The 27,816-nt window shown below is 43.7% G+C and overlaps 2 protein-coding genes and 1 long non-coding RNA gene across 11 annotated transcripts in view; 2 read left to right on the top strand and 1 right to left on the bottom strand.

The window, feature by feature from the left end:
* LOC130432513 (intermembrane lipid transfer protein VPS13B-like) overlaps nucleotides 1–6,777 on the top strand; it is a 111,186-nt gene extending 104,409 nt beyond the window's left edge. For both annotated transcript variants that reach the window (XM_056761900.1, XM_056761901.1), the window contains 9 exons: nucleotides 1,249–1,490; nucleotides 1,568–1,683; nucleotides 1,766–2,535; nucleotides 2,610–2,786; nucleotides 3,479–3,649; nucleotides 5,240–5,416; nucleotides 5,494–5,596; nucleotides 5,674–5,923; nucleotides 6,286–6,777. In XM_056761900.1, coding sequence (XP_056617878.1) covers nucleotides 1,249–1,490; nucleotides 1,568–1,683; nucleotides 1,766–2,535; nucleotides 2,610–2,786; nucleotides 3,479–3,649; nucleotides 5,240–5,416; nucleotides 5,494–5,596; nucleotides 5,674–5,923; nucleotides 6,286–6,537 — 2,258 coding nt within the window. In that variant the 3' untranslated portion in view covers nucleotides 6,538–6,777. The remainder of the gene's footprint in view (nucleotides 1–1,248; nucleotides 1,491–1,567; nucleotides 1,684–1,765; nucleotides 2,536–2,609; nucleotides 2,787–3,478; nucleotides 3,650–5,239; nucleotides 5,417–5,493; nucleotides 5,597–5,673; nucleotides 5,924–6,285) is intronic.
* On the bottom strand, nucleotides 6,723–27,458 carry LOC130432515 (regulator of G-protein signaling 22). Of its 8 annotated transcripts, none has more exons than XM_056761904.1 (25): nucleotides 27,415–27,458; nucleotides 27,132–27,177; nucleotides 27,024–27,052; nucleotides 26,426–26,488; nucleotides 25,897–26,076; nucleotides 25,731–25,816; nucleotides 25,277–25,362; nucleotides 25,001–25,154; nucleotides 20,272–20,418; nucleotides 19,970–20,102; nucleotides 19,727–19,825; nucleotides 19,341–19,442; nucleotides 19,047–19,241; nucleotides 18,880–18,972; nucleotides 18,648–18,805; nucleotides 18,399–18,561; nucleotides 18,116–18,244; nucleotides 17,854–17,919; nucleotides 16,716–16,880; nucleotides 10,139–10,318; nucleotides 9,902–10,057; nucleotides 9,602–9,667; nucleotides 7,142–7,226; nucleotides 6,949–7,037; nucleotides 6,723–6,875 (listed from the first exon to the last, which is right to left on the bottom strand). In XM_056761904.1, exons 2-24 carry the CDS (start codon nucleotides 27,175–27,177, stop codon nucleotides 6,970–6,972), a joined length of 2,649 nt encoding a protein of 882 aa, XP_056617882.1. In that variant the 5' UTR covers nucleotides 27,415–27,458; the 3' UTR covers nucleotides 6,723–6,875; nucleotides 6,949–6,969. The 8 variants fall into 8 exon arrangements, with proteins under 8 accessions (XP_056617882.1, XP_056617885.1, XP_056617884.1 ...); XM_056761907.1 differs by having other exon boundaries at nucleotides 16,716–16,793; XM_056761906.1 differs by having other exon boundaries at nucleotides 16,716–16,883; nucleotides 19,047–19,215; nucleotides 19,402–19,442.
* On the top strand, nucleotides 27,206–27,816 carry LOC130432522 (uncharacterized). Its single transcript, XR_008908478.1, has 3 exons — nucleotides 27,206–27,286; nucleotides 27,376–27,551; nucleotides 27,671–27,816. It is a non-coding gene; the product is annotated as an uncharacterized LOC130432522 (long non-coding RNA).

Below are 27,816 nucleotides of genomic sequence, written 5' to 3'. Positions count from 1 at the left end.
GACTTATACACACACACACTGAAACACAAAGAGTTATACACACACACACTGAAACACAAAGAGTTATACACACACACACTGAAACACAAAGAGTTATACACACACACACTGAAACACAAAGACTTATACACACACACACTGAAACACAAAGAGTTATACACACACACACACACACACACACACTGAAACACAAAGACTTATACACACACACACTGAAACACAAAGAGTTATACACACACACACTGACACACAAAGACTTATACACACACACACTGAAACACAAAGAGTTATACACACACACACACACACACACACACACTGAAACACAAAGACTTATACACACACACACTGAAACACAAAGAGTTATACACACACACACACACACACTGAAACACAAAGAGTTATACACACACACACTGAAACACAAAGAGTTAAACACACACACACTGAAACACAAAGAGTTATACACACACACACACACTGAAACACAAAGAGTTATACACACACACACTGAAACACAAAGAGTTATACACACACACACTGAAACACAAAGAGTGACACACACACACTGAAACACAAAGAGTTATACACACACACACTGAAACACAAAGAGTTATACACACACACACTGACACACAAAGAGTGATACACACACACACACACACACACACACACACTGAAACACAAAGAGTTGTACACACACACACTGAAACACAAAGAGTTATACACACACACACTGAAACACAAAGAGTTATACACACACACACTGAAACACAAAGAGTTATACACACACACACACACACACACTGAAACACAAAGAGTTATACACACACACATTGAAACACAAAGACTTATACACACACACTGAAACACAAAGAGTTATACACACACACACTGAAACACAAAGAGTTATACACTCACACACTGACACACAAAGAGTAATACACACACACTGAAACACAAAGACTTATACACACACACACTGAAACACAAAGAGTTATACACACACACACTGACACACAAAGAGTAATACACACACACTGAAACACAAAGACTTATACACACACACTGACACACAAAGAGTTACACACACACACACACAAAGAGTTATACACACACACACACTGACACACACACACACTGACACACAAAGAGTGACACACACACACACACTGACACACAAATAGTGATATAAATATATAGATATGAAAGTCATGTTGGAGGTGAGTGCTGTTGTGTGTGTTTCAGAGTGTCCGCGAGCTGAAGTGTTTTGTCGGATGCTGCCGGCCGTGTCATCTGTTCATCATGAGTTGTATCATCACACCTCTAACTTTCCCGAGTGCAAACAGAAAGACACGCTGCCCACACTGCTGCTCTGCCTCATCATGGACACGCCCACTGATCCCATTGCCACACCCATCATTCCCACAGACACGCCCATCACACTCAGCTGGACGGATGCCATTGATATCAGCAGCCCTGGAACACAGGTACACAACACACAACACACAACACACACAGCGTTACTGAAACACGCAGTCACACGTGAGTGTCATGTGTTCATTAGGTTGTTTTCCTGCCGGGGTTTGGCTGTTTGTACATTGATGTGCTTCACCAGAGTGGCACCATCACACTGACGCTCGCACCCGAGAGCCATGCTGAAGATCTGGTCACACACCACAGGTACACACACAAACAAGCGCATTTGTGTTGTCTGTGTTACTTCACCAGAGGGCGGTATTGAGCCTGTGTGTGTTTTTGTCAGGCTGTCCAATCCGCTGCTGTCATTCAGGATTCTGTTAAATGAGGTGAGTGTGGCGCTCTGTGATGACATCACCACCCCGTCCAGTTCTGTGGAGCTGTTACGTCTCACCCTGTCCAAAGTGCTGCTTCATCTGCCGCCCAATGAACCGTCGGCTGGTGATGTGGAGGCTCCGCCAACTCACAGGGTCCAGGTGCACTGCAGCGGCCTCCAGGTGGACAATCAGCTGTACAACCGCGCAAGCTTCCACTTCCCTGTCATTGTGTGTCAGGAGCCGCAGACAGACGCGGCCGTGTGTACGTGTGACCCCAGCGTGCCGCTCGCCCCGCATGGCTTCTGTGAAGCGTGTTTTCTGTCTCTGAGCGTCAGCGTCTCGGCAGACGGACAGCTGGACCAGCTCGCGTTCCGCGTCCAACCGGCACGAGTCTATTTGGAGGACACATTCATTTATTACATGAAGACACTCTTCCACACCTACATCCCAGAGTCCACTCTGGGCGAGCGAGGGAGCGGGCAGAGCCGGGGGACGGAGGTTCCGGGCGAGCTTCTGGAGTCCATGCGGGCGCTGGAGATGCCGGTGCGTCTGCAGAAGCTTTCGATCGAAGCCGTTCATCTGTTGGTGAGCATCCACGCGTCTCTAAAGCTCTACATCGCATCTGATCACACGCCGCTGTCCTTCTCACTGTTTGAACGAGGACCCATCTGCACCACACCTCGACACCTCGTACACACGCTCGCGCTGCATTACGCCGCCGGTGCTCTCTTCAGAGCGGGTGAGTCTCTCACACACACACACATACACACAACCGCTGTTAGATTCACACTTCTGATATCTGTGTGTGTGTAGGGTGGGTTGTCGGTTCTCTGGAAATCCTGGGCAGTCCTGCTAGTCTGGTGCGGAGCATCGGGAACGGAGTGTCAGATTTTTTCAGGTTGCCATATGAAGGTTTGACTCGTGGGCCGGGAGCTTTTATTAGTGGCGTCTCCAGAGGAACAAACTCCTTCATCAAACACATCTCTAAAGGTGACAACACACACACTACCCTGTCTCACAATATCTATTGCAATCTGATGATTCATGTTCATGGACACAAATTTTCATACACAGAGTGTGTGTTTATGGACATTTATAACCTGATATCAAAAGATGTTCTACTTATTTTAGGAGGTGGTTTACCAACATCTAACCCCGTCTCAAAGCCTAAAATCACAGCGGCAAAGACTAATTTAGCTAAAAAAAAGAGTTTCACAAGGTGGCAAAGCAATGAAAAATGCTTATCAGTTTAATTAGATTCTACTGTGTTACAAACTCAAAAAAAAATTCCATTCAGAGTTTGTAATCCAGATCTATATTGTGGGACTATAGCGACACCTGGTGTTCAGATGATTGTGGTACAGGAGTAGTCAGTGCACAAATTTTATTGGACAAACACAGTTGAACACACTTCACTTCTGCTGCTGTGTGTACCTGTGTGTATATCCAGTGTTTTTTGTGTTTGTGCGTGTGTCCGTGCGTGCGCGGGTGTGTGCACGTATGGGTGTGCGTGCGTGTGGGTGTGCGTGTGTGTGTGTGTGAGCGTGTGTGTGTGTGTGTGTGTGTGCGCGTGTGTGTGAGCGTGTGTGTGTGTGTGAGCGTGTGTGCGTGCCTGCCTGTGTGTACAGCTCTTTCATTTGAAATCTTTTGCTGTAATATTGTTGTGTGGGCGGTCTGTGCAGGGACTCTGACGTCCATCACTAACCTAGCGACGAGTCTCGCACGTAACATGGACCGTCTGTCACTGGATGATGAGCATTTCATGAGACAAGAGGAGTGGAGGAGACAACTGCCTGAGACTCTGGGAGACGGATTGAGACAAGGCCTGTCCAGACTGGGCATCAGTCTGTTGGGTGAGACACACACACACAAACACTCTCTCTCTCTCTCTCTCTCTCTCTCTACCTGACCAGCTGGCCCCCATCTTCACTCACATCTTCAACAGATCACTGGAGTTGTGTCGAAGTCCCCTCATGCTTCAAACGCTCCACCATCATCCCAGTCCCACAGAAACCCCAAGTTACTGGACTTAATGACTACAGACCAGTTGCTCTAATGTCTGTGGCCATGAAATCATTTGAAAGACTGGTTTTGCCCTATCTGAAGGACATCAACGGTCCCTTACTGGACCCCCTGCAGTTTGCCTACAGAGCAAACAGGTCTGTGGATGACGCTGTCAACATGGGACTGCATTTCATCCTTCAGCATCTGGACAGACCAGGGACCTATGCGAGGATCCTGTTTGTGGACATCAGCTTTGCTTTTTACACCATCGTCACGAACACCATTCAGACTAAACTGACACAGCTCTCAATCCCCACCTCTGTCTGTCAGTGGATCAACAGCTTCCTGACAGACAGACAGCAGCTAGTAAAGCTTGGTAAATTCAAATCCAACACCTGCACCATCAGCACTGGAGCTCCTCAGGGCTGTGTTCTCTCCCCACTGCTCTTCTCCCTTTACACGAATGACTGCACATATAAAGACCCCTCTGTCAAGCTCCTGAAGTTTGCAGATGACACCACACTGATCGGCCTCATTCAGGACGGTGACGAGTCTGCTTACAGACAGGCGGTTAAGGAGCTCGCTGCCTGGTGCAGTCTAAACAACTTGTAGCTGAACACACTTAAAACTGTGGAGATGATTGTGGACTTCAGGAGAAAGCCCCCTGTTCTCCCCAACTCACCATCATGAACAGCACTGTGACTGCAGTGGAGACATTCAGATTCCTGGGCACCACAATTTCTCAGGACCTGAAGTGGGACATGCGCATTGACTCTATTGTCAAAAAGCAGAGGCTGTACTTCCTTCATCAGCTGAGGAAATTCAACCTGCCACAGGAGTTGCTGAAACAGTTCTTCTCTGCCATCATCAAATCCATCCTCTGCACTTCTATAACTGTCTGGTTCAGATCAGCTACCAAATCTGATCTCAGAAGACTACGGAGGGTAGTCCGGACTGCTGAGCGTATCATTGGTACAACCATCCACACTCTCCGAGAACTGTCCTCATGCAGAATAAGCAGAAGGGCTGGTAAAATCACTGTGGACCCCTCACACCCAGCACACCCCCTTTTTGAGCTGTCATCTGATCGACGCTACAGAGGTCTGACCACCAAAACAACCAGACAGAGGAACAGTTTCTTCCCTCAGGCAATCCATCTCATGAACACTTGACATTAAATGCCGAACACACAACTCACAAATATGCACATATCAGACCTTTACATACATAATTGTCTATATTGTATATTGTGTTTTTGCTGTTTTTTACATTGCCTATCTGTATATTATTCTTTTATCATCTGTGTTCTGTCCTGTTGCACTGTCGAGCTTCTGTCACTATAACAAAATTCCTTGTATGTGGATCATACTTGGCCAATAAAGCTCATTCTATTCTATCCTTCCTGTAACACTTGTGTGTGTGTGTGTGTGTGTGTGCAGGAGCCATCGCAGGTATTGTGGACCAGCCCATGCAAACATTCACACGGACTCTTGAGATGCCTGATTCAGCGAGCAGCGCGGCGCGCGGCGTCATCTCTGGAGTGGGAAAAGGCATTGTGGGAGTTTTCACCAAGCCAATAGGTGGAGCGGCTGAACTGGTGTCACAGACGGGATACGGTACAGTCAGCATCCACATAGAAAGGCAGTGTGTTCACATGCACAACACACAATAATGTGTGTGTGTGTCTCTTCAGGTCTTCTTCACGGCGCTGGACTCTGGCAGCTTCCTCAACCGCTGCACCTGCCTACAGACAGAAAATCAGCCGACGCTGTCAACAGCCACGTCAAATACATCTGGTACATCTAAGCACCGCACTGCGCTTGTGTAATGGTGGTGTGTGTCTCATGGTGTTGTGTGTATTTGTGTTGTGTAGGAAGATGTTACAGTCTCTGGGTCGTGCGGAGCTGCACATGGCTCTGGAGGTGTGTATGGTGAGCGGTTCGGGTCAGGAACACTCGGGCTGTTTGTTGCTTAGTGGAGAGGTTCTGTTCGTGGTCAGTGTGTGTGAGGACGCACAACAGCAGGCCTTTCCCATCACTGAGATCCAGTGTGAACATGACACACACACGCCTGGACGCATCACGCTCACGCTGCAGCAGCACAGAGTGGCCAGTGACACCGAGGTAAAGGATGAAATTGAATTACTGCCACAATATTTGTTTTGTATTAGATTACAGATCATAAAAAAACATCAACAAAGTTTTTGATTCACTTTTATTTCTATAGTGTTCTTCACATTATTACAATGTTGCACAACAGCTTCACAGTGAATACATGTTAATACAGAAGTTAGAGACAATATATAAAAACAGGAAAATTGTATAATAAACGGTGTAGTCTCACATCATTGTAAAAGTAATTTTCTGTAATGTTATTAAGTAGAATGTGTGATGTTATATTCAGTATGGTCACATTGTGAGCGTTAAACTGGACATATGTCTATAAAAGTTGATACAAACTCTCTCTCTCTCTCTTCCTCTTTCAGGGTGACGGCGGTGGTCGTGAGAGTCTCTCAGAGCTGCAGTACAAGCGTCTTGTGGATTTTGTCACAGGAGCGTCTCAGTATCTCACACTGTCTGCGGCGTCTCTCAGTCATCAAACGTTCATCTCTCCTGTTGAACCGCCGCCCACCGCCACAAAAACGTATCATTATCAGGCCGATCCGGCCTTTGCACAAGTCTTCATCTGCAAGTTTACCATGGTGAAAAATAAAGCCCTTCGCATCGGCTTCCACTGACAGTCTTCATCACATGAGAAATGCTTTGTAAACATTAAACTCGAGCTTTCTTTCCGTCTATGGACATCAGTATTTAAAAAAACACTCAAATAATACTTTTCATTTGTATTTTTATAAGCAATGCAAGAAACATGATTATTGTTTTTATTTTAATATTCTGAGCAAATGAATCGCTTAAATAAGTGTCGCTTATTAAATTTTGTATTAAAGTATAAGAAGGAGCATTGTGTGATATTGTCACATGTTGTTGTGTGTGAGTTTGGTGTTGTGAGCTGTAACTCTGTCTGTGTGTTTGGAGACAGACGGCCGCCGGCGTGCTTTTCAGAGGATCTGTTGACCTGCAACACACAACATTCACAGTCAGTCACAACACAATCATGTGTGTGTGATCAGAGAAAGAGAATGTCTGACCTGTTTGTGTGTTTGTGCGTCTCACACTGGAAGCTGAACGGCTGTCTGCACACAAAACATCACATCAAATGAAGAAATGGTAAACTTCACTGAAATGAAAAGCAAAAATATTGCAACATAATTTGTGTGCGTATAGAGCTGAGGGTATTTTTAAGGACCTTCAAGGTAAAATCAAAAAGGTGACCAATCAAACCTTTCCCACATGATGATGTTACTTCCTCACTCAGGGTTTTTTCATGTTCCAGCGCTGCCATATGCTTTGAGTAACACCACGAGATCTGATGACAAAACACATGTTTCACCATCAGCTGACAGAATGAAGATCTTTACATTGATGAGCACGTTCATCTTCATTAGAAGGAGGAATTGTTACTGTGCAATAATTCAAATGTAACATTTCCAAAATGTGGAAAAGCAAACAGGAAACTGCGTGAATTGTTTTGGGCACAAACACAGACAGATGAGCCGTAACTGTGATTATTCATCTGTCCTTCAGCGTCATGTAGTGGATTCAAGGCCTTCATATATGAAATATGAACACTTGTGAGTTCTTTAAACCTAAAAGTGACGTTCTGTTGGAACATGGTACAGATTTCAAGGTTTAAACAGATGCGAGCATCACACAAAATCCATTAGTATTGTAACACAACGCAAGATCCCTTCCAAGAGAAACATAAAACCCAGTTATTTACCTTTTGAAAAGACGTTTATATTAGAATTTATAGTAGAATGTGAAAAAAACTCAAACTGTCAGTGTTTGTTTACACATCTGAATGCAGTTAACCAGTAACACACACACACACCTGTATATTACACACAGTTATCTTACTCCATGATCATGGACAGTTATACTGAATTTATTCATATGTGAAGAATATTAAGCAATGAAAAAAAAAAATACATAGTTTCCTTTGTAGTTTTTGACAGAATAGGTAAGAGTGTCTGTGTGGATGGCATTAACATGTCAAGGTCATGGGTTTGATCCCATACTCACATACACATGTATAGAATAATGCAATGAAGGTCACTTTAAAGGTCTGCCAAAGGCATCAATGTAAATGATTTTCCATCTACACACAATTCTTCAGCTTTTGACCATATTGAATTGAAAAACCTCTTTGTGATCACATTTCAAATCACCTAAGAGTTTTATCAACAGATGTTCATCTGCACAAATAACTCCCAAGATTTCTGATTTTGTTTTCTATTACATGTTCACATCCATTCTGTAGAAAATCAAATGATAAAACTTCAAATGTCCGTATAGATTTTTGAGAAATAATTGTCTGAGGCCAAAACTTCAAGAGGATTAGATAAAACTCTTCAATGGTATCTTTAGCATTTAACAGAGCCGGATGTGTTTATATATCAGTCAAATCACCTGTGGTGACCTGTAGTCACAGTTCTTTTTCTTTTAAGCCCTTTTCAACAAAAGCTCATTTTAGTCATTCCAGATAGTAAAGTGCTTGAATTAAATATGAATTAGAGCGCCTTGAAGAAACTCTGTTACAGATACTGATAAACAAAAGAAACAGACTCTCCACAATGTAAAAAAAGTTCAGAAGTTTAAACTTTGTATAGTGATCTCTTATATTTCAAATATTCAGTTGAATTTTCAAAATATACTTTCATTGAAATTAACCATTTTTATATGACACCCAAGAGTGTGGTTTCAGGATTGAGTGAATAAAATCACTTGATCCACTTGTGTGAGAATGTCTGGCAGTATTTGACTTGAGCTGAATCATAGAGAAGTTTTTAATAGTTCATGTTAAAGCGGATCATTTGGGGAAAACTGATCAGAAATCAATGATTGAGTAAATACACAGACAGATCAGTGTTCAAAACCACAGTCTTATCTTACCCTGATTCACAACGCTAAGATTATAATATTAATTCATCATTTGTGCTTTCGGGTCGCAGAATTTGGGGGAGTAACGTTACCTGTTCGCTTGATTACATCACATCTGTCAACACAAAGGAGAGTAACCGGCTAATTTATCATGTGTGTGTGTGTGTGTGTGTGTGTGTGTGCGCATGGTGACGGAGTTCTTATTTGATCATTTAAATCATCATCTAGATCAGATGCTTCCAAAGTGGGGTGACAAGGTCGCAAGAGGATTTATAGAGATACATTTTTTTTATTACAAAGAGTGTATGTAATGAGTGCAAAAAAAAAAACATTTTGATTAAGTTAAAAATAAAACCGATCCTGAGCCCTGATGTGATCACCACACATTAGCATTAGGTCAGGAGCAGCTAGTCCATTAGCAGCATCATGTTAAACAGTCCCATGTGTACGCAGACTATTTTTCAGGCTTTACGTTTAAGATATTCTTTTTTGTCGAAACGAAACGTTGATTAATATCCATGGAGAAGAGTTGCAGTCAGAGAGGTCATCGTATCTGATTTTAGTTTTCGGGGTAACGGGCTGACCCCTGATCTAGATGGGTGTTTTTAAAAGCAATCATCATGTAAACATCTTCATTAATTCATTTGTGACGCTGATCTGGTCAATCATCTGTTAATAAAAAGGTAACATCGCACTCCCGAGTGTTAATGTGACATCTTCATGCTGAAGTAAAATCTAACATCGACAGGGATTTTTTCAATATGTGCATGAAGAAGATGAAATACACGTGTGACCTCTGACCTTATACGAAGTCATGTCTGAATTCTCCTGCAGATCTTCATCAGAGACTGTGTGCGTCTCATCGTCCTGTCATCACAAACACATCAATTATATGTGTGTGTGTGTGTATGTGAGTGAGTGTGTGAGTGAGTGATTGTGTGTTTGTGTGTGTGTGTGTGTGTGTGTGTGTGTGTGAGATTATTTTTCTATTGACTCTGCAAGTGGAATTGTATAACTTACTGAGTTTTTAAACACAACATTCCAACATGTCCAGACCAACAAGAGACACATATGATCAGTTTTCACACACATGTAACGTACCTCAGACGGCTTGTCATCCTGCTCGCCCCTCACTCTTCTGTGTCTCTCTCTCCACCACTTGTGCTCCATCACTCGGAGAACGCTGTCCTCCCCTACAGCCGTGTGGAACGCAGAGAAATCCGGCCAGTGTGTGAGGAGCTGCTTAAACACACACACCTGACACACATGCAGACACGTGAAGTGTTTCATTGTTGTGATGCATCAGTCATCTGTAAAGTGGTGTGTGATTGGTCAGACCTGTGCCTCTCTGAACACATACGGACCGAGAGCTCGTCGAGAGCTCATGATGTGCTGAGCGAGCTCGGGGGGGATGTGGATCTGCAGGGCGGGGGGGGTGGTGGAAGTGATGAAACGGCTGATGATGATGGAGATCTTCCTCTGAATCATGACATCATCACAGCGAGAATGACACAGATCCTGACACACAGAGAGAAAGAGAGACAGAGAGAGAAAGATGCCAGTTGGCAGCAAAGTCATCAGCTCCTGATTTGGCACATTTTTTTGCCACATAAATACGTTTTTTTCGACTAAAACATAGTGTACGTGATTGGATACTAACTCAAGAACAAAAGAGGCAGAAGATTATTAGGGTAAGACCTCAAATTACATTTTTGGAAACATCTAAAGTTTATATAGAGTCAGTACACTCTAGTCATGGCAGTTAAAACTGTTGAAGCAGAGGCATCTTTTAAAAATGAAGAGGAGCTGGATATATCATATTCAGTGGATGTTAAATCAACGAAAGAAAAGAGGAAGATAAAAGAAATAATCCTAAAAGAAAACCCAGAGATGCTGTTGTCAGACTATACTGGAGCAGAAGAGAACAGAGTTCGCTGTAACCTGCTGTTCTTCACTGAACACCCTTCAGTCTGGCACACAGTCCTCTCATCTAACATGACGTGCTGCAGAAGAGGAGGAATCAGTAAAGGTCGACAGCTCACACTGGAGGGAGAAAATGACTTCAAGATTATTGTGAATCTGTATCACAATGGGACAGTCATGGTTCAGGGACCAGAGTCCAGTCTAGAGGAATTTCAAAGGAACTTCAAAAACTTGAAAATGAAGGTTCAAAAAATAAAGAAAGATCCTGAAGTGAAGAACATCTCACCAGATGAGACGTGCACCACAGCGGACAACAACACTGATCAAAGATCATATTCTGCTCCAACATACAGAGACATCAGCACTCCAACCTCACCTAAAATAAAGATCCTGAGAGACAACCTGTCAGAACTGGAGCAGGACTACTGTCTGTTTAAAGAGGAAACCAGCAACAGTCTTCACCAACTCCAGAGTCTGATCAACCATCCCAACACACAACACATGAAACAACTACACACCACTGTCAGACAGCTGGAGGAGGACAACGAGGAGCTGCGACAGGAGCTGAGGAGAGTGAGACAGGAGCTGGTCACAAGAGAACAACACTACATCATCATAGAGAGACAGACAGACGAGATGAGGAGACAATTAAACACACTCATACAACACAACAAACACAACAACTCATCCACTGAGAACACAGCACAACATCAGCCTGAAGTCAACACACTATCACAGAGCATCTCTTCTGCTGAGGAGACACAACGTCTGCAAGACATCCTCCCATCAACACAGAGCACATCTACTGAGAGGAACAGCACAAACACAACACAGCATGGACAGAACATCGGCACACAAAGAAAGAGCATCTCTTCTACTACAATCACACAAACAATTAATTCACAAGACAACATGAGGAAGAAGAGCAGCGTCAGACAGAGCAATCCACTGAGAACAACATCACCCAACAGCACCAACAGAGAAGAGATGAGAAAAGAGAACATCGTCATCTTGTGTGACTCCACTGTCATCACCTCCATCAGAGACGACTGTTTCCAGGAAGAAACGTGAAGAAGTTTTGGTGTCCCACCTCCCAGTCTGCACTGAATCTACTGAGAGAAGATGTGCTGGGCGCACCAACACACATCATACTCCACACTGGAACCAACGACCTCACCGGAAGAAGAACAGACGTCACCAAAGCTCTGTCAGATGTACTGAGAACAGCCTGCAGGATCTACCCCAGCGCTAAAGTCATCTTCTCAACCCTTCTGCCCCGTCGAGACATTCCACAAAACATAATTTACCAAATTAACGGAGAGTTAGCCAGAGTCTGTGCCCAACTGAAGAACGTCTCCATCGCAAACCATCAGCGCATCAGTCATGACCATCTGTACGATCACATCCACATCCATAGAGACGGCATGAGACTGTTCGCACAAACACTAAAGGAGGCAACTTTAGGAAGTCCTCACACAACACATCGTGTCCATGAGGAGAGAGTCAGACAGACGGTCAGTTACACCACAGCAGACAACAGAGACCTCCATCAGATCAAACACATGCTGAAACTCATATGTGACAACTTCTTACACTAAATATGTGATGATAGTTAGGTACATTCATCTATTCATTTAAATATTTATTTTTCATGATTTATATTATACACATGTTTATTTCTTTCTACATTTACTTTACTTAATATTTACTCTGCAATATTGCCTTTTATCTGCACAACGTGATCGAGAAATCATACATTATATCTGGTTAAAGAAAACAATAACATGTCCTCCCTTAAAATAACATGCTATAACATTCAGGGAATGTATTCTTCTATTTTTGGAGAGAAACACAGAAACCCTGATCTTGTAAATATTGTAAATAGTTCTGATATCATAATATTACTTGAGACCTGGAGTCGGTTAGAATGTCAGATCTCCGCTCCTTTAAACTACAAAGAAATATTTGTACCATCAGTTAAGCGTCCTCATGTGAAAGTTGGACGGGATTCTGGAGGAATAATTGTGTGGTTTAAAGAACAACTGCTGCATTACATTCAGCCTGTTAAACAAGGGAAAACACATATCTGGCTAAAAATGAAAAGAGAACTCATGTGTTCAGATGAGGACACATACATGTGTGCCGCATACATCCCTCCACACGAGTCTCCATATTATGATGAAGACATTTTCCCAACATTACAGTCGGAGATCATTCAGTTCCAGTCTTTAGGATCAGTTCTGTTAATGGGGGACTTCAATGCAAGAACTGGGAAAGAACTGGACATCATTAGTTCTACTGGAGATAAATATATCAAGATTTCAAACGTACAGCAAAACAAAGTTAAAACTAAACCCTGTCAGAACTATGATGACACTATAAACAAAAATGGCAAACAAGTCATACAGATGTGCAAAAGTCTGGGTCTATATATAGTTAATGGGCGAACAAAAGGTGATTCTATGGGTCAGTTTACATACAGCTCACGTCTGGGCAGCAGCACCGTTGACTATGTCATCACAGATTTACAGCAAAACAAGATCAATTATTTCACAGTCATGCCACAGTTACCTTTATCAGACCACTGCCACATAGTCATTAGTTTAAAAAAATCCCTTCATCCTTTACCAGCTTCACATCACAAACACAAACTGTTTCCTCTGCCGAGAAGATTTTACAGGAGGAGATCCAGTCGTGAACAATATGAAGCAGAGCTCAGCAACACTCAATCTGAAAACATAATAGAAACATTTCTTCTCTCCGTGTTTAAAGAAGATGAGACAAGTGTCAATCTGGCAACAAAACAATTACGTCATATTTTTTGGAATGTGGCCAACAAATCTTTGAACATAATCAAATTGAACCATGGTAAGAAAGAGATGGACAAAGATGACTGGTTTGATAAAGAATGTCAAATGTCTAGAAGAGAACTACGAATGTTATCAAATAAAAAACCCAGAGATCCTTCAGACCATCAGACACATGCTCTCTATCAACAAACCCTTAAAACATACAAGTCACTGTTAAAGAGAAAAAAAGTTGAACATATGACAACTAAGTTTAACATGATTGAAGAAGCAGTAAACCAAAATTCATTTTGGGACTTTTGGAACAATTTAAATAAGTCTAAAAAAGAAAAACACATTCCCATCTGATGATTTGGACCGAACATTTTGGTAACCTTTATACACTAAATGATCCAAACCCCTCCCAAAAACACCTGACCTCCCAACAACATGAACTAGAACACACTATCAAAGACCAAATGAATCAATCCAATTATTTAATTTGATGTTGCGATCAGGACACTTTCCGGACGAATGGAAAGAAAGTCAAATAACACCAATCTTCAAAAAAGGGGACAAATGTGACCCTGATAACTACAGAGGTATCACTGTAAGCAGTAACCTCGGCAAACTATTCTGCTCCATTATTAATGAGCGATTAGTGCAGTTTCTCCATGACAACAAAAGTCTAAATAACTGTCAAATTGGATTTTTGCCCAAACAAAGGACCACTGATCATATATACACATTACATACACTTATAAAGAAACATGTTTATCAAACAAAACAAGGAAAAATATTTGGTTGCTTTATAGATTTTAAAAAGGCCTTTGATTCGGTTTGGCACAACAGGCTCTTTCTAAAACTCATCCAGAGTGGAATAGGGGGAAAAGTTTATGATGTAATTAAGAACATGTATAAGGACAACAAGTGTTTCATCAAAATCAACAACGAAAGAACTGACTATTTTAGACAGACTAAAGGAGTTCGCCAAGGATGTTCTCTAAGCCCGACTTTATTCAATATTTATATCAACGAATTGGCCACAAAGCTTGAAGAATCCTCTAGTCCTGGTTTAACTCTTGATGGCAGAGAAATTAAATGTCTTTTGTATGCGGACGACCTTCTGCTTTTGTCACCAAATGAAGAAGGTTTGCGTGAACGTCTGTCAGTTCTAGAACATCACTGCAGTGAATGGGCCTTCCCAATAAACATGGACAAGTCCAAAATAATCATATTTCAAAAGAAAAGTCGTTTTACAGAGAAAAAATACATTTTTACACTTGGGGGATCAATTCTTAGTCATGTGACAAACTATAACTATTTGGGTCTGACCATCTCTGCTTCAGGACAATTTAACATGGCAATTAAAGAACTTGCTGAGAAAGCCCGTAGAGTTTATTATGGTCTAAGAAAAACACTTTTTCAGTTGAACCTCTCTATTATAATTTATAATTATAATTTAATAATAATAATTAATAATTTAGTCATTTGGCAGACGCTTTTATCCAAAGCGACTTACAGTGCACTTATTACACTATTAGAATGTGGCTGAAAATCTTCGATGGGGTCATTAAACCCATTCTTCTATATGGTAGTGAAATCTGGGGCCCAAAATTCCAACTGAACTATGAATCCTGGGACAAATGTCCAGTGGAAATTTTCCAACTTGAGTTTTGCAAAAACATCCTGGGAAATCACAGAAATACCTCAAATCTGGGATGTAGAGCAGAACTTGGAAAGTTTCCTCTCCTGTCTGAATTCAGAAGAGGGCATCTAAGTTCTGGTTTCACTTATCTGAGAGTTCACCAGGCAACTACCATCATAGTGCTTTCAGACATAATACACCACATCCAGAGAACGATCCTTTCCTACACCTCCTGAACAAACATCAGTTGAACTCCACAGAGTGAATGATAAAGAAGAACTATCATATCTTTTGGGAGAAATGGTGGAATGTATTGATTTGTCAGCACAGTACTTGTTCTTTTGTCATAACATGAGAGATAAAAACTAAATCGTATTGATAAAACTGTTAGTTTGGGTCCTTGTACATGTATTCATTATTATTTTTTGTTGCAATATATATATTTTTTTCGCTTTCTTTTTAATGTTCATACATCTTATTATTACTCAATGCTTTGGCAATATTTGTGTTTGTTCACAGTCATGGCAAGAGAGAGAGTACCCGAAAGACCCTAGGAGCTATGTTGTCAGCGGCTATAGGCCCCTGGTAGGGTCTCCCAAGGCAAACAGGTCCTAGGCGACGGGTCGGACTAAGAGCGGTTCAAAAACCCTTATGATGTCAATTAATTGGAGGACCGTGACGTCACCCGGCATGGCGCAGCCGGGGCCCCATCCTTGAGCCAGCCTCGTATGCGAGCGCCTGGTGATCGGGCCCCACCATGGGGTCCGGCCGGGCTCAGCCTGAAGGAGCGACGTGGCGCCACCCTCCCGTGGACCCACCAACTGCAGGAGGGACCGTAAGGGGCCGGTATTTTCTGGTCGCTGTACCGATCTGTCATGGTGACGAAGGAGCTGAGCCGCAAGGCAAAGCTCTCAATTTACCGGTCAATCTACGTCCCTATACTCGCCTATGGTCATGAGCTGTGGGTCATGACCGAAAGGACAAGATCCCGGATACAGGCGGCCGAAATGAGCTTTCTCCGCAGGGTTGCTGGGCGATCCCTTAGAGATAGGGTGAGAAGCTCGGTCACTCGGGAGGAGCTCAGAGTAGAGCCGCTGCTCCTCCACATCGAGAGGGGCCAGTTGAGGTGGCTCGGGCATCTTTTCCGCATGCCCCGTGGACGTCTTCCTGGGAAGGTGTTCCGGGCAAGACCTAGGACAGTTGGAGGGACTATGTCTCCTGGCTGGCCTGAGAACGCCTCTGTGTCTCCCCGGAAGAGCTGGAGGAAGTGTCTAGGGAGAGGGAAGTCTGGGCATCCCTGCTTAGACTGCTGCCCCCGCGACCCGGCCCAGTATAAGCGGAAGAAAATTGATGGATGGATGTATTTGTGCATGTTTATATTTAATCTTGTGCTTTGGCAATGTAAAAAAAATTGTATCATGCCAATAAAGCACCTTTGAATCTTGAATCTTCAGAGGGGGTTCTGTCTCAATATAAGATCAGTGTAAAAGTCTTTCTAATGCACACAAATGTAGTTCATGTATGTGTTTGAGTAAAGTGTGATTTATAAATGTCTCACCTTATACCTCTGAACCTCCAGCCAGAAGAGCAGATCATTCTCACGCAGATCACCACAGACACACAGAAACTTCTGGAACTGAAGACAGGTAACGGGGTTTAACAGAGCCTTACGCATGGAGACAGACACCTGACACGAAGCCATCACACCTCCTCCATTAACCTGCTTCTGTGAGACACACACACACACACAGACACACACACACACAGACGCACACGCACACGCTGCTATTTAAGTAGAACACAGCTTCAGATAAACGCACATTTATGAAGTGAAGAAAGTTTTTGATTCAGATTTAACTTCAAAGCAAAGCAGTGGCGTCTTGTGTTGTCTTCTCATAAGGGCATCTCTCTCTCTCTCTCTCTCTATCTATCTCTCACATAACGTCACATCACATCACGGAACATGACATGACATGACATCACATCACATGACATCACAACACAGAACATCACATGACATGACATCGCATCACATCACATCACATCACACCACATCACATGCCATGACATCACAGAACATCACATGACATGACATGACATGACATCACATCGCATCACATGCCATGACATGACATGATATCACAGAACATCACATCGCATCACATGACATGACATGACATGACATCACATCACAACACAGAACATCACATCACATCACAACACAGAACATCACATCACATGACATCGCATCACATCACATCACATCACATCACATCACATGCCATGACATCACATCACATCACATGACGTGACATGACATGATATCACAGAACATCACATCGCATCACATGACATGACATCACATCACATCACATGACATCACATCACATCGCATGCCATGACATGATATCACAGAACATCGCATCACATGACATGACATCACATCACATCACAGAATATCACATCACATGACATCACAGAACGTCACTTCACATCACATCAAAGGCTTGTTTGACTTGATGACATGACATCAATGTACTGGAGAGCGATTAAAGAAAACATTAAAATGTTGGTTTCCGATCGCTCTCAAGGTACAGATCTTGCGGCGCTGCATCAAGTTGAACAAGCCTAACATGACATCACATGACATCACATGACAATCACATGAGAGCTGCTGATGCGTGATGAGAACTCACCTTATAAAACTGTCTCCTTCTCAAGTGACGTACAACAGGCTGCTGCTCACACGCCACACCTGCAGCCTGATACACACACACACACACACAGAGAGAGAGAGAGGGCACATACCGTATATAAAGGAATTAAAACATAAAATAGAAATATTTAGAAACTTTATGAGTGTATGATGATGTTCAGCTCAAGAGGAGTGATCTCTGAATGACTCACACAAACACAAATTGAATATAATGTTAATAAGAGGAGGGGGTTTGATGTCACCTGTGGTTTGTGACCTGTGATGAATTCAGAGCTGGAGAGAAACAGCGGCAACCAGTCAACTTCTAAACGCTTCTGAACCGCTGACTGCAACTCACTTAGAAGAGACACACACACAACACCAGCAGCCACCTGACACACACACACGTCATTATGTGTAGGGTAGGGTTCTTTTTCTCTTTTTGTAAATCATTTCTGTGTGAAAATGTTTAGTGTATGAAGTGTGTGTGTGTGTGTGTGTGTGTGTGTGTGTGTGCATGTGTGTGCGTCCGTGCGTCATGTGTACCCTCATCTGTTGATCTTTACTGGCAGGGCTGTTGGGTCCACACAGAAAGTTGTAGTTGCAATATTTAGTTGTGATGTTTGTGTGTCTCTCTTTCATGAGTCCTTCATCACTGACAGGAGTTTTCTTCAGCTGCTCCACATCCAAACAGAACTGCAGATACACACTGTACACGCACAAACACACACAGTGGATGTGTTTATTGACTGATGTACACAATGAGAAGGTTCTCTACACGCAGCACTCTATCACCTGACTGAATTCTTCTCCAGGAAGGACAGAAAGTGTTGAAGTTGTGAAGGGTTGCGGGTCAGAGAATCCAGACTTATCCCTCTGAAGCGGTCTGGAACACTTGACCACAGGTCTGGAGCTCTGGTGACCTCTGCTGGTGCTGGAGGAGATCTGAACACCTGAAAGAGCAGCAAAACCGTTCTTGACAGTGCCATAACATATAGAAACTACACAACAGATCACACTGTATTACCTGCGTCAGGTTTCTCTGGGTGTGTGTGTAGAGATGTTGCAGCCTGTTGAAGAGTTCAGTCTCAGCGTAACGCACCTCCTGTCTCTGCGTCACCTGTAACACACAGTGATGTCACTTCCTGTGTGATCATGTGATGTTGAGATATGAGTGTGTGTGATGTCATTGACCCGCTTCAGTGATTGTGTGGTCTGATCTGAGAACAGTGTCCACGGCTCCAGCAGGACATTCAGCGCAAGTTCCTCCACCTGATCAAATAGATCCTCAAACGCTGGAGTCAGTCGGCTCAGAACAGTCCTGCGGTTCTCCTCGCTCAAGACAACACACCTCTGAGCTCCACTGCACACATACACACCATACAGCATCTGAAAACAACACAACAGTTACACAGCGGATCCAGCCCTGACCCTTATTATTATTATTCGGTCTATATGCACATGTGTGTGTGTGTGTGTGTATCTCACCTGAGCTGTGTGTTGTACTCTGTAAGGATCAAATGTGTTCATACAGAAGAGGTGAATGTACTGTGAGAGTTCTGAGCAGAAATGAACAGCGTTCTCCCACAACTAAACAGACAAACACACACAAAAACACACACACACACACACCGTATATCATCTGTTCATATCATTTGTTCATTCAGTTTACACACATCAAGAATTTTTGTCTACAATCTAAACACAACAATATTAAAACAAGTAAATCTTTTTCCTTTACCGAAATCGTCTTGATGTGAATAATATATTTCAGGCATTTGTAAGTGGATTTGGATAAAAAAGCATTAAATGTAAACACACATGTAGTTGTTGTGTTAGTTTTGTGGGAGATATTAACTTTCATGAGTTTCTACCTGATTCCCTGAATTCTGACAGAAGTGTGTGAACACAGATCCTGATCTGGATTCAGTGCGGAGAACATCCATAAACAAAAACATCTGACTGCTCTCCACCTATACACACACACACACACACACATTCTTATCACACATTAACACACACACACGATTATCACACTAATACGCACACAAAGAAAAATATGGACACACACACACAGATACACACACACACACACACAGGTGAGGGTTGTGTGTTACCCTGTTGTCAGTGCAGATGTGTGCGGTCACATGTGCAGGCAGATATGAGCGGCTGACATTCACACATACACAACTCAATGTGAGTTCAGACACACACCAGTCATCAGACAGACAGTGTGTAAAACGCTGACCCCTGAAACACACATAAACACTTCAGTGTATTCACCTTAAATATCACAATACACAAAAATAAAGCTCAGGACACATTCACGTGTAAAAACCACTTCTGTTCTTACTGTGACAAATAATAACCACATTACAAAACCAAGAACAATCTCAGTGCACATGTGTGTGTGTGTTACCAATATAACATCAGTATCTCCAGCAGTCGGGGTTGAACATCACACAGTTTGTCCTCCTGCCATCTGATGCTGCACTTTAATCCCAGACGAGAGAGAAGCTCCACATTCACAGATGCTAGATACTGACTCCTCATCCACACTAAATACCTGCACACACACATACACACACACACACACACACTTTGTATAAAGAACACAAGGAGCTTTGAGTGTGAATCTCAGGTGATGTTTACAAATACTGAAATCTCATGTTGAGGATGAGGCAGTAGTGCACACTACACAAAGCACACACTTGCAGAAAGTGTCAGTGTTTATTGTGAAATACTTCAGTGTTTCTCAGCTTTATTTGTGGAAGGAAAGCAGGATTAGTGGTGAAGTGATGGTGGTGAAGTGGGGGAAGGAGCTGGGGAGGTGGGGTGGGTGTTAGAAACAGAAGAGATGTCGCAGGTAAGAGGTCTTGCTTATTTATGGGCTGGCTCGCTTAGCAGGTAGGGTGGAAGCCATGATTGCTGATTGCGAACCAGCCGGGTTTGATTATATGCTCCGGCTCCTCCCGAACTTTGTTTATAAAACATCATTTGATGGTGGTGAAGTGATGGTGGCGAAGTGATGGTGGCGAAGTGATGGTGGCGAAGTGATGGTGCTGAAGTGATGGTGGCGAAGTGATGGTGCTGAAGTGATGGTGGCGAAGTGATGGTGGCGAAGTGATGGTGGCGAAGTGATGGTGGCGAAGTGATGGTGCTGAAGTGATGGTGGCGAAGTGATTGTGGTGAAGTGATGGTGGCGAAGTGATGGTGGCGAAGTGATGGTGGCGAAGTGATGGTGCTGAAGTGATGGTGCTGAAGTGATGGTGCTGAAGTGATGGTGGTGAAGTGATGGTGGCGAAGTGATGGTGCTGAAGTGATGGGGCTGAAGTGATGGTGGCGAAGTGATGGTGGCGAATTGATGGTGGCGAAGTGATGGTGGCGAAGTGATGGTGCTGAAGTGATTGTGGCGAAGTGATGGTGGTCGAAGTGATGGTGGCGAAGTCATGGTGGTGAAGTGATGGTGGTGAAGTGATGGTGGTGAAGTGATGGTGGTGAAGTGATGGGGGTGAAGTGATGGTGGTGAAGTGATTGTGGTGAAGTGATGGGGGTGAAGTGATGGTGCTGAAGTGATGGTGCTGAAGTGATGGTGCTGAAGTGATGGTGGCGAAGTGATGGTGGCGAAGTGATGGTGGCGAAGTGATGGTGCTGAAGTGATGGTGGCGAAGTGATGGTGGCGAAGTGATGGTGGCGAAGTGATGGTGGCGAAGTCATGGTGGCGAAGTGATGATGGTGAAGTGATGGTGGTGAAGTGATGGGGGTGAAGTGATGGGGGTGAAGTGATGGTGGTGAAGTTATTGTGGTGAAGTGATGGTGGTGAAGTGATGGGGGTGAAGTGATGGTGGTGAAGTGATTGTGGTGAAGAGATGGTGGTGAAGTGATGGTGGTGAAGTGATGGTGGTGAAGTTATTGTGGTGAAGTGATGGTGGTGAAGTGATGGTGGTGAAGTGATGGGGGTGAAGTGATTGTGATGAAGTGATGGGGGTGAAGTGATTGTGGTGAAGTGATTGTGGTGAAGTGATGGTGGTGAAATGATGGTGGTGAAGTGATTGTGGTGAAGTGATGGTGGTGAAGTGATTGTGGTGAAGTGATGGGGGTGAAGTGATGGTGGTGAAGTGATTGTGGTGAAGTGATGGGGGTGAAGTGATTGTGGTGAAGTGATGGTGGTGAAGTGATGGGGGTGAAGTGACGGTGGTGAAGTGATTGTGGTGAAGTGATGGGGGTGAAGTGATGGTGGTGAAGTGATGGTGGTGAAGTGATGGTGGTGAAGTGATGGTGGTGAAGTGACGGTGGTGAAGTGATTGTGGTGAAGTGACGGGGGTGAAGTGATGGTGGTGAAGTGATGGTGGCGAAGTGATGGTGGCGAAGTGATTGTGGTGAAGTGATGGTGGTGAAGTGATTGTGGTGAAGTGATGGGGGTGAAGTGATGGTGGTGAAGTGATTGTGGTGAAGTGATGGGGGTGAAGTGATTGTGGTGAAGTGATGGTGGTGAAGTGACGGGGGTGAAGTGACGGTGGTGAAGTGATTGTGGTGAAGTGATGGGGGTGAAGTGATGGTGGTGAAGTGATGGTGGTGAAGTGATGGTGGTGAAGTGATGGTGGTGAAGTGATGGTGGTGAAATGATTGTGGTGAAGTGATGGTGGTGAAGTGATTGTGGTGAAGTGATGGTGGTGAAATGATTTTGTTGAAGTGATTGTGGTGAAGTGATGGGGGTGAAGTGATGGTGGTGAAGTGATGGGGGTGAAGTGATTGTGGTGAAGTGATGGTGGTGAAGTGATGGTGGTGAAGTGATGGTGGTGAAGTGACGGTGGTGAAGTGACGGTGGTGAAGTGATGGGGGTGAAGTGATGGTGGTGAAGTGATTGTGGTGAAGAGATGGTGGTGAAGTGATGGTGGTGAAGTGATGGTGGTGAAGTTATTGTGGTGAAGTGATGGTGGTGAAGTGATGGTGGTGAAGTGATGGGGGTGAAGTGATTGTGGTGAAGTGATTGTGGTGAAGTGATGGTGGTGAAATGATGGTGGTGAAGTGATTGTGGTGAAGTGATTGTGGTGAAGTGATGGTGGTGAAGTGATTGTGGTGAAGTGATGGGGGTGAAGTGATGGTGGTGAAGTGATTGTGGTGAAGTGATGGGGGTGAAATGATTTTGTTGAAGTGATTGTGGTGAAGTGATGGGGGTGAAGTGATGGTGGTGAAGTGATTGTGGTGAAGTGATGGTGGTGAAGTGATTGTGGTGAAGTGATGGGGGTGAAGTGATGGTGGTGAAGTGATTGTGGTGAAGTGATGGGGGTGAAGTGATGGTGGTGAAGTGATTGTGGTGAAGTGATGGGGGTGAAGTGATTGTGGTGAAGTGATGGGGGTGAAGTGATTGTGGTGAAGTGATGGTGGTGAAGTGATTGTGGTGAAGTGATGGGGGTGAAGTGATGGTGGTGAAGTGATGGTGGTGAAGTGATTGTGGTGAAGTGATGGGGGTGAAGTGATTGTGGTGAAGAGATGGTGGTGAAGTGATGGTGGTGAAGTGATGGTGGTGAAGTGACGGTGGTGAAGTGACGGTGGTGAAGTGATGGGGGTGAAGTGATGGTGGTGAAGTGATTGTGGTGAAGAGATGGTGGTGAAGTGATGGTGGTGAAGTGATGGTGGTGAAGTTATTGTGGTGAAGTGATGGTGGTGAAGTGATGGGGGTGAAGTGATTGTGGTGAAGTGATGGGGGTGAAGTGATTGTGGTGAAGTGATTGTGGTGAAGTGATGGTGGTGAAATGATGGTGGTGAAGTGATTGTGGTGAAGTGATTGTGGTGAAGTGATGGTGGTGAAGTGATTGTGGTGAAGTGATGGGGGTGAAGTGATGGTGGTGAAGTGATTGTGGTGAAGTGATGGGGGTGAAGTGATGGTGGTGAAGTGATTGTGGTGAAGTGATGGGGGTGAAGTGATTGTGGTGAAGTGATGGTGGTGAAGTGATTGTGGTGAAGTGATGGGGGTGAAGTGATGGTGGTGAAGTGATGGGGGTGAAGTGACGGTGGTGAAGTGACGGTGGTGAAGTGATTGTGGTGAAGAGATGGTGGTGAAGTGATTGTGGTGAAGTGATGGGGGTGAAGTGATTGTGGTGAAGTGATGGTGGTGAAGTGATTGTGGTGAAGTGATTGTGGTGAAGTGATGGTGGTGAAGTGATGGGGGTGAAGTGACGGTGGTGAAGTGACGGTGGTGAAGTGATTGTGGTGAAGAGATGGTGGTGAAGTGATTGTGGTGAAGTGATGGGGGTGAAGTGATTGTGGTGAAGTGATGGTGGTGAAGTGATGGTGGTGAAGTGATTGTGGTGAAGTGATGGTGGTGAAGTGATGGGGGTGAAGTGACGGTGGTGAAGTGATTGTGGTGAAGAGATGGTGGTGAAGTGATTGTGGTGAAGTGATGGGGGTGAAGTGATGGTGGTGAAGTGATGGTGGTGAAGTGATGGGGGTGAAGTGATGGTGGTGAAGTGATGGTGGTGAAGTGATGGGGGTGAAGTGATGGTGGTGAAGTGATGGTGGTGAAGTGATGGTGGCGAAGTGATGGTGGTGAAGTGATGGTGGTGAAATGATTGTGGTGAAGTGATGGTGGTGAAGTGATTGTGGTGAAGTGATGGTGGTGAAATGATTGTGGTGAAGTGATTGTGGTGAAGTGATGGGGGTGAAGTGATGGGGGTGAAGTGATGGTGGTGAAGTGATGGTGGTGAAGTGATTGTGGTGAAGTGATGGGGGTGAAGTGATTGTGGTGAAGTGATGGTGGTGAAGTGATGGTGGTGAAGTGACGGTGGTGAAGTGATGGTGGTGAATTGATGGTGGCGAAGTGATGGTGGCGAAGTGATGGTGGCGAAGTGATGGTGGCGAAGTGATGGTGGCGAAGTGATGGTGGCCGAAGTCATGGTGGTGAAGTGATGGTGGTGAAGTGATGGTGGTGAAGTGATGGGGGTGAAGTGATGGGGGTGAAGTGATGGTGGTGAAGTGATGGTGGTGAAGTGATGGTGGTGAAGTGATGGGGGTGAAGTGATGGGGGTGAAGTGATGGGGGTGAAGTGATGGGGGTGAAGTGATGGGGGTGAAGTGATGGTGCTGAAGTGATGGTGGGGATGTGATGGTGGTGAAGTGATGGGGGTGAAGTGATGGTGTTGAAGTGACCTGCTCTTGGTGTGTGTGTCGAGCGTCTTCAGTCGTTCAATATCCATCCACAGACTGAGAATAACATCACCCTGACCACCAGACAGAGATCTCTTGAAGCACATGAATGTCTCTCTCGCTCCACACACGCCTGATGTCTTCACTGGCTCTGGATCTGCAGAAGAACACACACACACACACAGAGACTCACTTCACTGCTCATCATTCATGTTCTTTATGATCTGTCACGTGAGTTTCTGGAGATCTGCAGAACTGAACCAATATCATGACACTCACAGGCTTGACTCCCTCTTGACTCGTCAGCTGTCACATGATCTTGTGATGTCTGTGAACTGCTGAGCTGACACACACATTGAGCCAATCTGTGCAAACACACAAAACACTTCAACACACTCCAGAAAATACATTGCAACATACAACAGATGTTAAGTGTTACACATGAAACTTTACAAAACATTTGCTTTTCTTGTTTATAACATTCATAACACATGACATTTATTCATTATCATTTATTAATTTGGCAGACGCTTTTATCCAAAGAAACTTACAATCAGGAGAGAAAATAAACATTAAACACAGAACAGTCACGTTAGTTTAAAACACCATGATACTAGAGGATCAAACCTGGAGTATCAAAGGAGACAGAGAACAACAGGATTTTATTTAGTTATTTATAGACACATGACATAGACAGTATGAATGTGTGATATTGTGTCTGTGTGTGTGTCACCTGTACTCAAAGTAAGAGTCGCTCTGTAGAAAGAATGGGAGTCTGTCTCTCTTCAGCCACTGAATGCATTCATCTCTGTCTAAACACTGCACAACAATACACACTGTCACAACAACACATATGACACACGCATGGTGTGTGCGTGTGTGTGTGTGTATACACATACAGTGACAATGTAGCGGTTGTCTGGAAGCGGTTCAGCAGGGATCCAGTGAGGCTCAGACAGGGATTTTGACTGAAGTTCATGTAGAAACGATCTGATGTGACAGGAGAGATGTGCTGCCGTCTGATCCAACAACTCAAAACCTCCAGACATCCCATCATACCTCACTGCTGCACCAAACACCTGACACCGCGCACACACACACACACACACTTGAGTCTTAAAACTGGAGATCAGAAGTGTTAACCTGTGACACGTTCATGACATATTTCACCGATTCATCAGAACTTTAGTCTTAAGGCTATTATACACTACAAGACTTTTGCACAGATTTTCAGTCTGGACTTGTTGCAGTCTGTGGCAGTTTTCAGATTTGATCAGTTAGTGCGTTTCTATCTGAAAGTCTGCAAGTGTGTGATGTCTATTGTCTAGTTTTTAAAAACCCTGATCAGATTTCAAAAGTCTTGTAGTGTATTCCAGATCTCTCAGTGTGATGGAGTTTACTAGAGTAAAACAAGTGCTTGATTCTCACGGGCAGCATCAGAAAATCATTGAAGAATTCACTGAAGGTCAGATCAGAAGTCAGATGTTCCTCCTGTTTAAACACACACACACACACGATCAGATCAACTTTAACACACACACACACACACACACACGATCAGATCAACTTTAACACACACACACACACACACACACGATCAGATCAACTTTAACACACACACACACACACACGATCAGATCAACTTTAACACACACACACACACAATCAGATCAACTTTAACACACACACACACGATCAGATCAACTTTAACACACACACACACACGATCAGATCAACTTTAACACACACACACACACACACACGATCAGATCAACTTTAACACACACACACACACAATCAGATCAACTTTAACACACACACACACACAATCAGATCAACTTTAACACACACACACACACACGATCAGATCAACTTTAACACACACACACACACACACACGATCAGATCAACTTCAATAGAAACCTTCACACATAAACACGATCAGATCTTTAACACACACACACACACACACACGATCAGATCAACTTTAACACACACACAGATCACATCATCAATCTCTACTCACGAAGTTGTCGCTCGTTATTTCCGCTAAATCTAAAAAACAACACAAATGTGCGTCACACACAACGAAATAATAACGACAAACAGCTGACGAACAAAGTTTTAAACTCACCGGGAACCGCGCGAGACATTCTGAAGAAAAGTTCAGTCACGCGCATCTGATCGCGTTGTCATGGTGATCAAAATCAAAACTCAAGATTAGACTTTCATGTTTCTACACCACAAACAACATGTTTATATTTTCAGGTCACATTTTAGGATGTAAAGGTGGTAAATATATTTTAAATAAATGCTTTAAAATGATTGTTTATGTACTGTAGTCACATCTGATTTCTCTACATTTATGCATTTTGCAGACATTTAACAAAGCGACTTTCATTCCATGTTATTCTTACTCCGTACACTTGATGGCCAAAAGAGCTTTAATTGGTTACAGGAAATGGAAGACGGGTGTGAGGAATGAGCAAACCAATTTTTTACAGTGAAGTGTGCATTGAAATATGTGCGTATGGAATCAAGTAAAAGAGGAAATGTAAGAGACCTTTATGGTTTTTGTGACTGTGTACAATTGAAGATATCAATTATCTGTGTGCTAAAATAAATTTAATGTGAGCAAGAAGAATGGAAACGGACATTGTTTATTGGTTGCAGGTGTCAAACTACATTGCCTGACAACCCTGGTGTGACTGACTGGCAGTCACTTCAATACATGAGTCTCTGACTATGTGCAATCCGCTGGTGTCCAACCCTTCACCATGCTAGTCACTAGAAGTCAAGAAAAAAACAACCTGACAGAA

Source organism: Triplophysa dalaica, chromosome 12 (assembly GCF_015846415.1).
Source record: "Triplophysa dalaica isolate WHDGS20190420 chromosome 12, ASM1584641v1, whole genome shotgun sequence".
In the NCBI taxonomy this organism is placed as follows: domain Eukaryota; kingdom Metazoa; phylum Chordata; class Actinopteri; order Cypriniformes; family Nemacheilidae; genus Triplophysa; species Triplophysa dalaica.
Note: the sequence above shows the minus strand (reverse complement) of the source record. Positions and strands in the feature narration are given on the sequence as shown.

Bases quoted from the DNA above. Each gene is read 5' to 3' on its own strand.
- LOC130432515 (XM_056761902.1), bottom strand. From the start codon at position 27,177: ATGCGCGTGACTGAACTTTTCTTCAGAATGTCTCGCGCGGTTCCCG. The intron at 26,489-27,023 runs GTGAGTAGAGAT...GTGTTTAAACAG, and splicing joins AAATAACGAGCGACAACTTC to GAGGAACATCTGACTTCTGA. The intron at 10,058-10,138 runs GTCTGACCAATC...CATGTGTGTCAG, and splicing joins ATGTGTTCAGAGAGGCACAG to GTGTGTGTGTTTAAGCAGCT.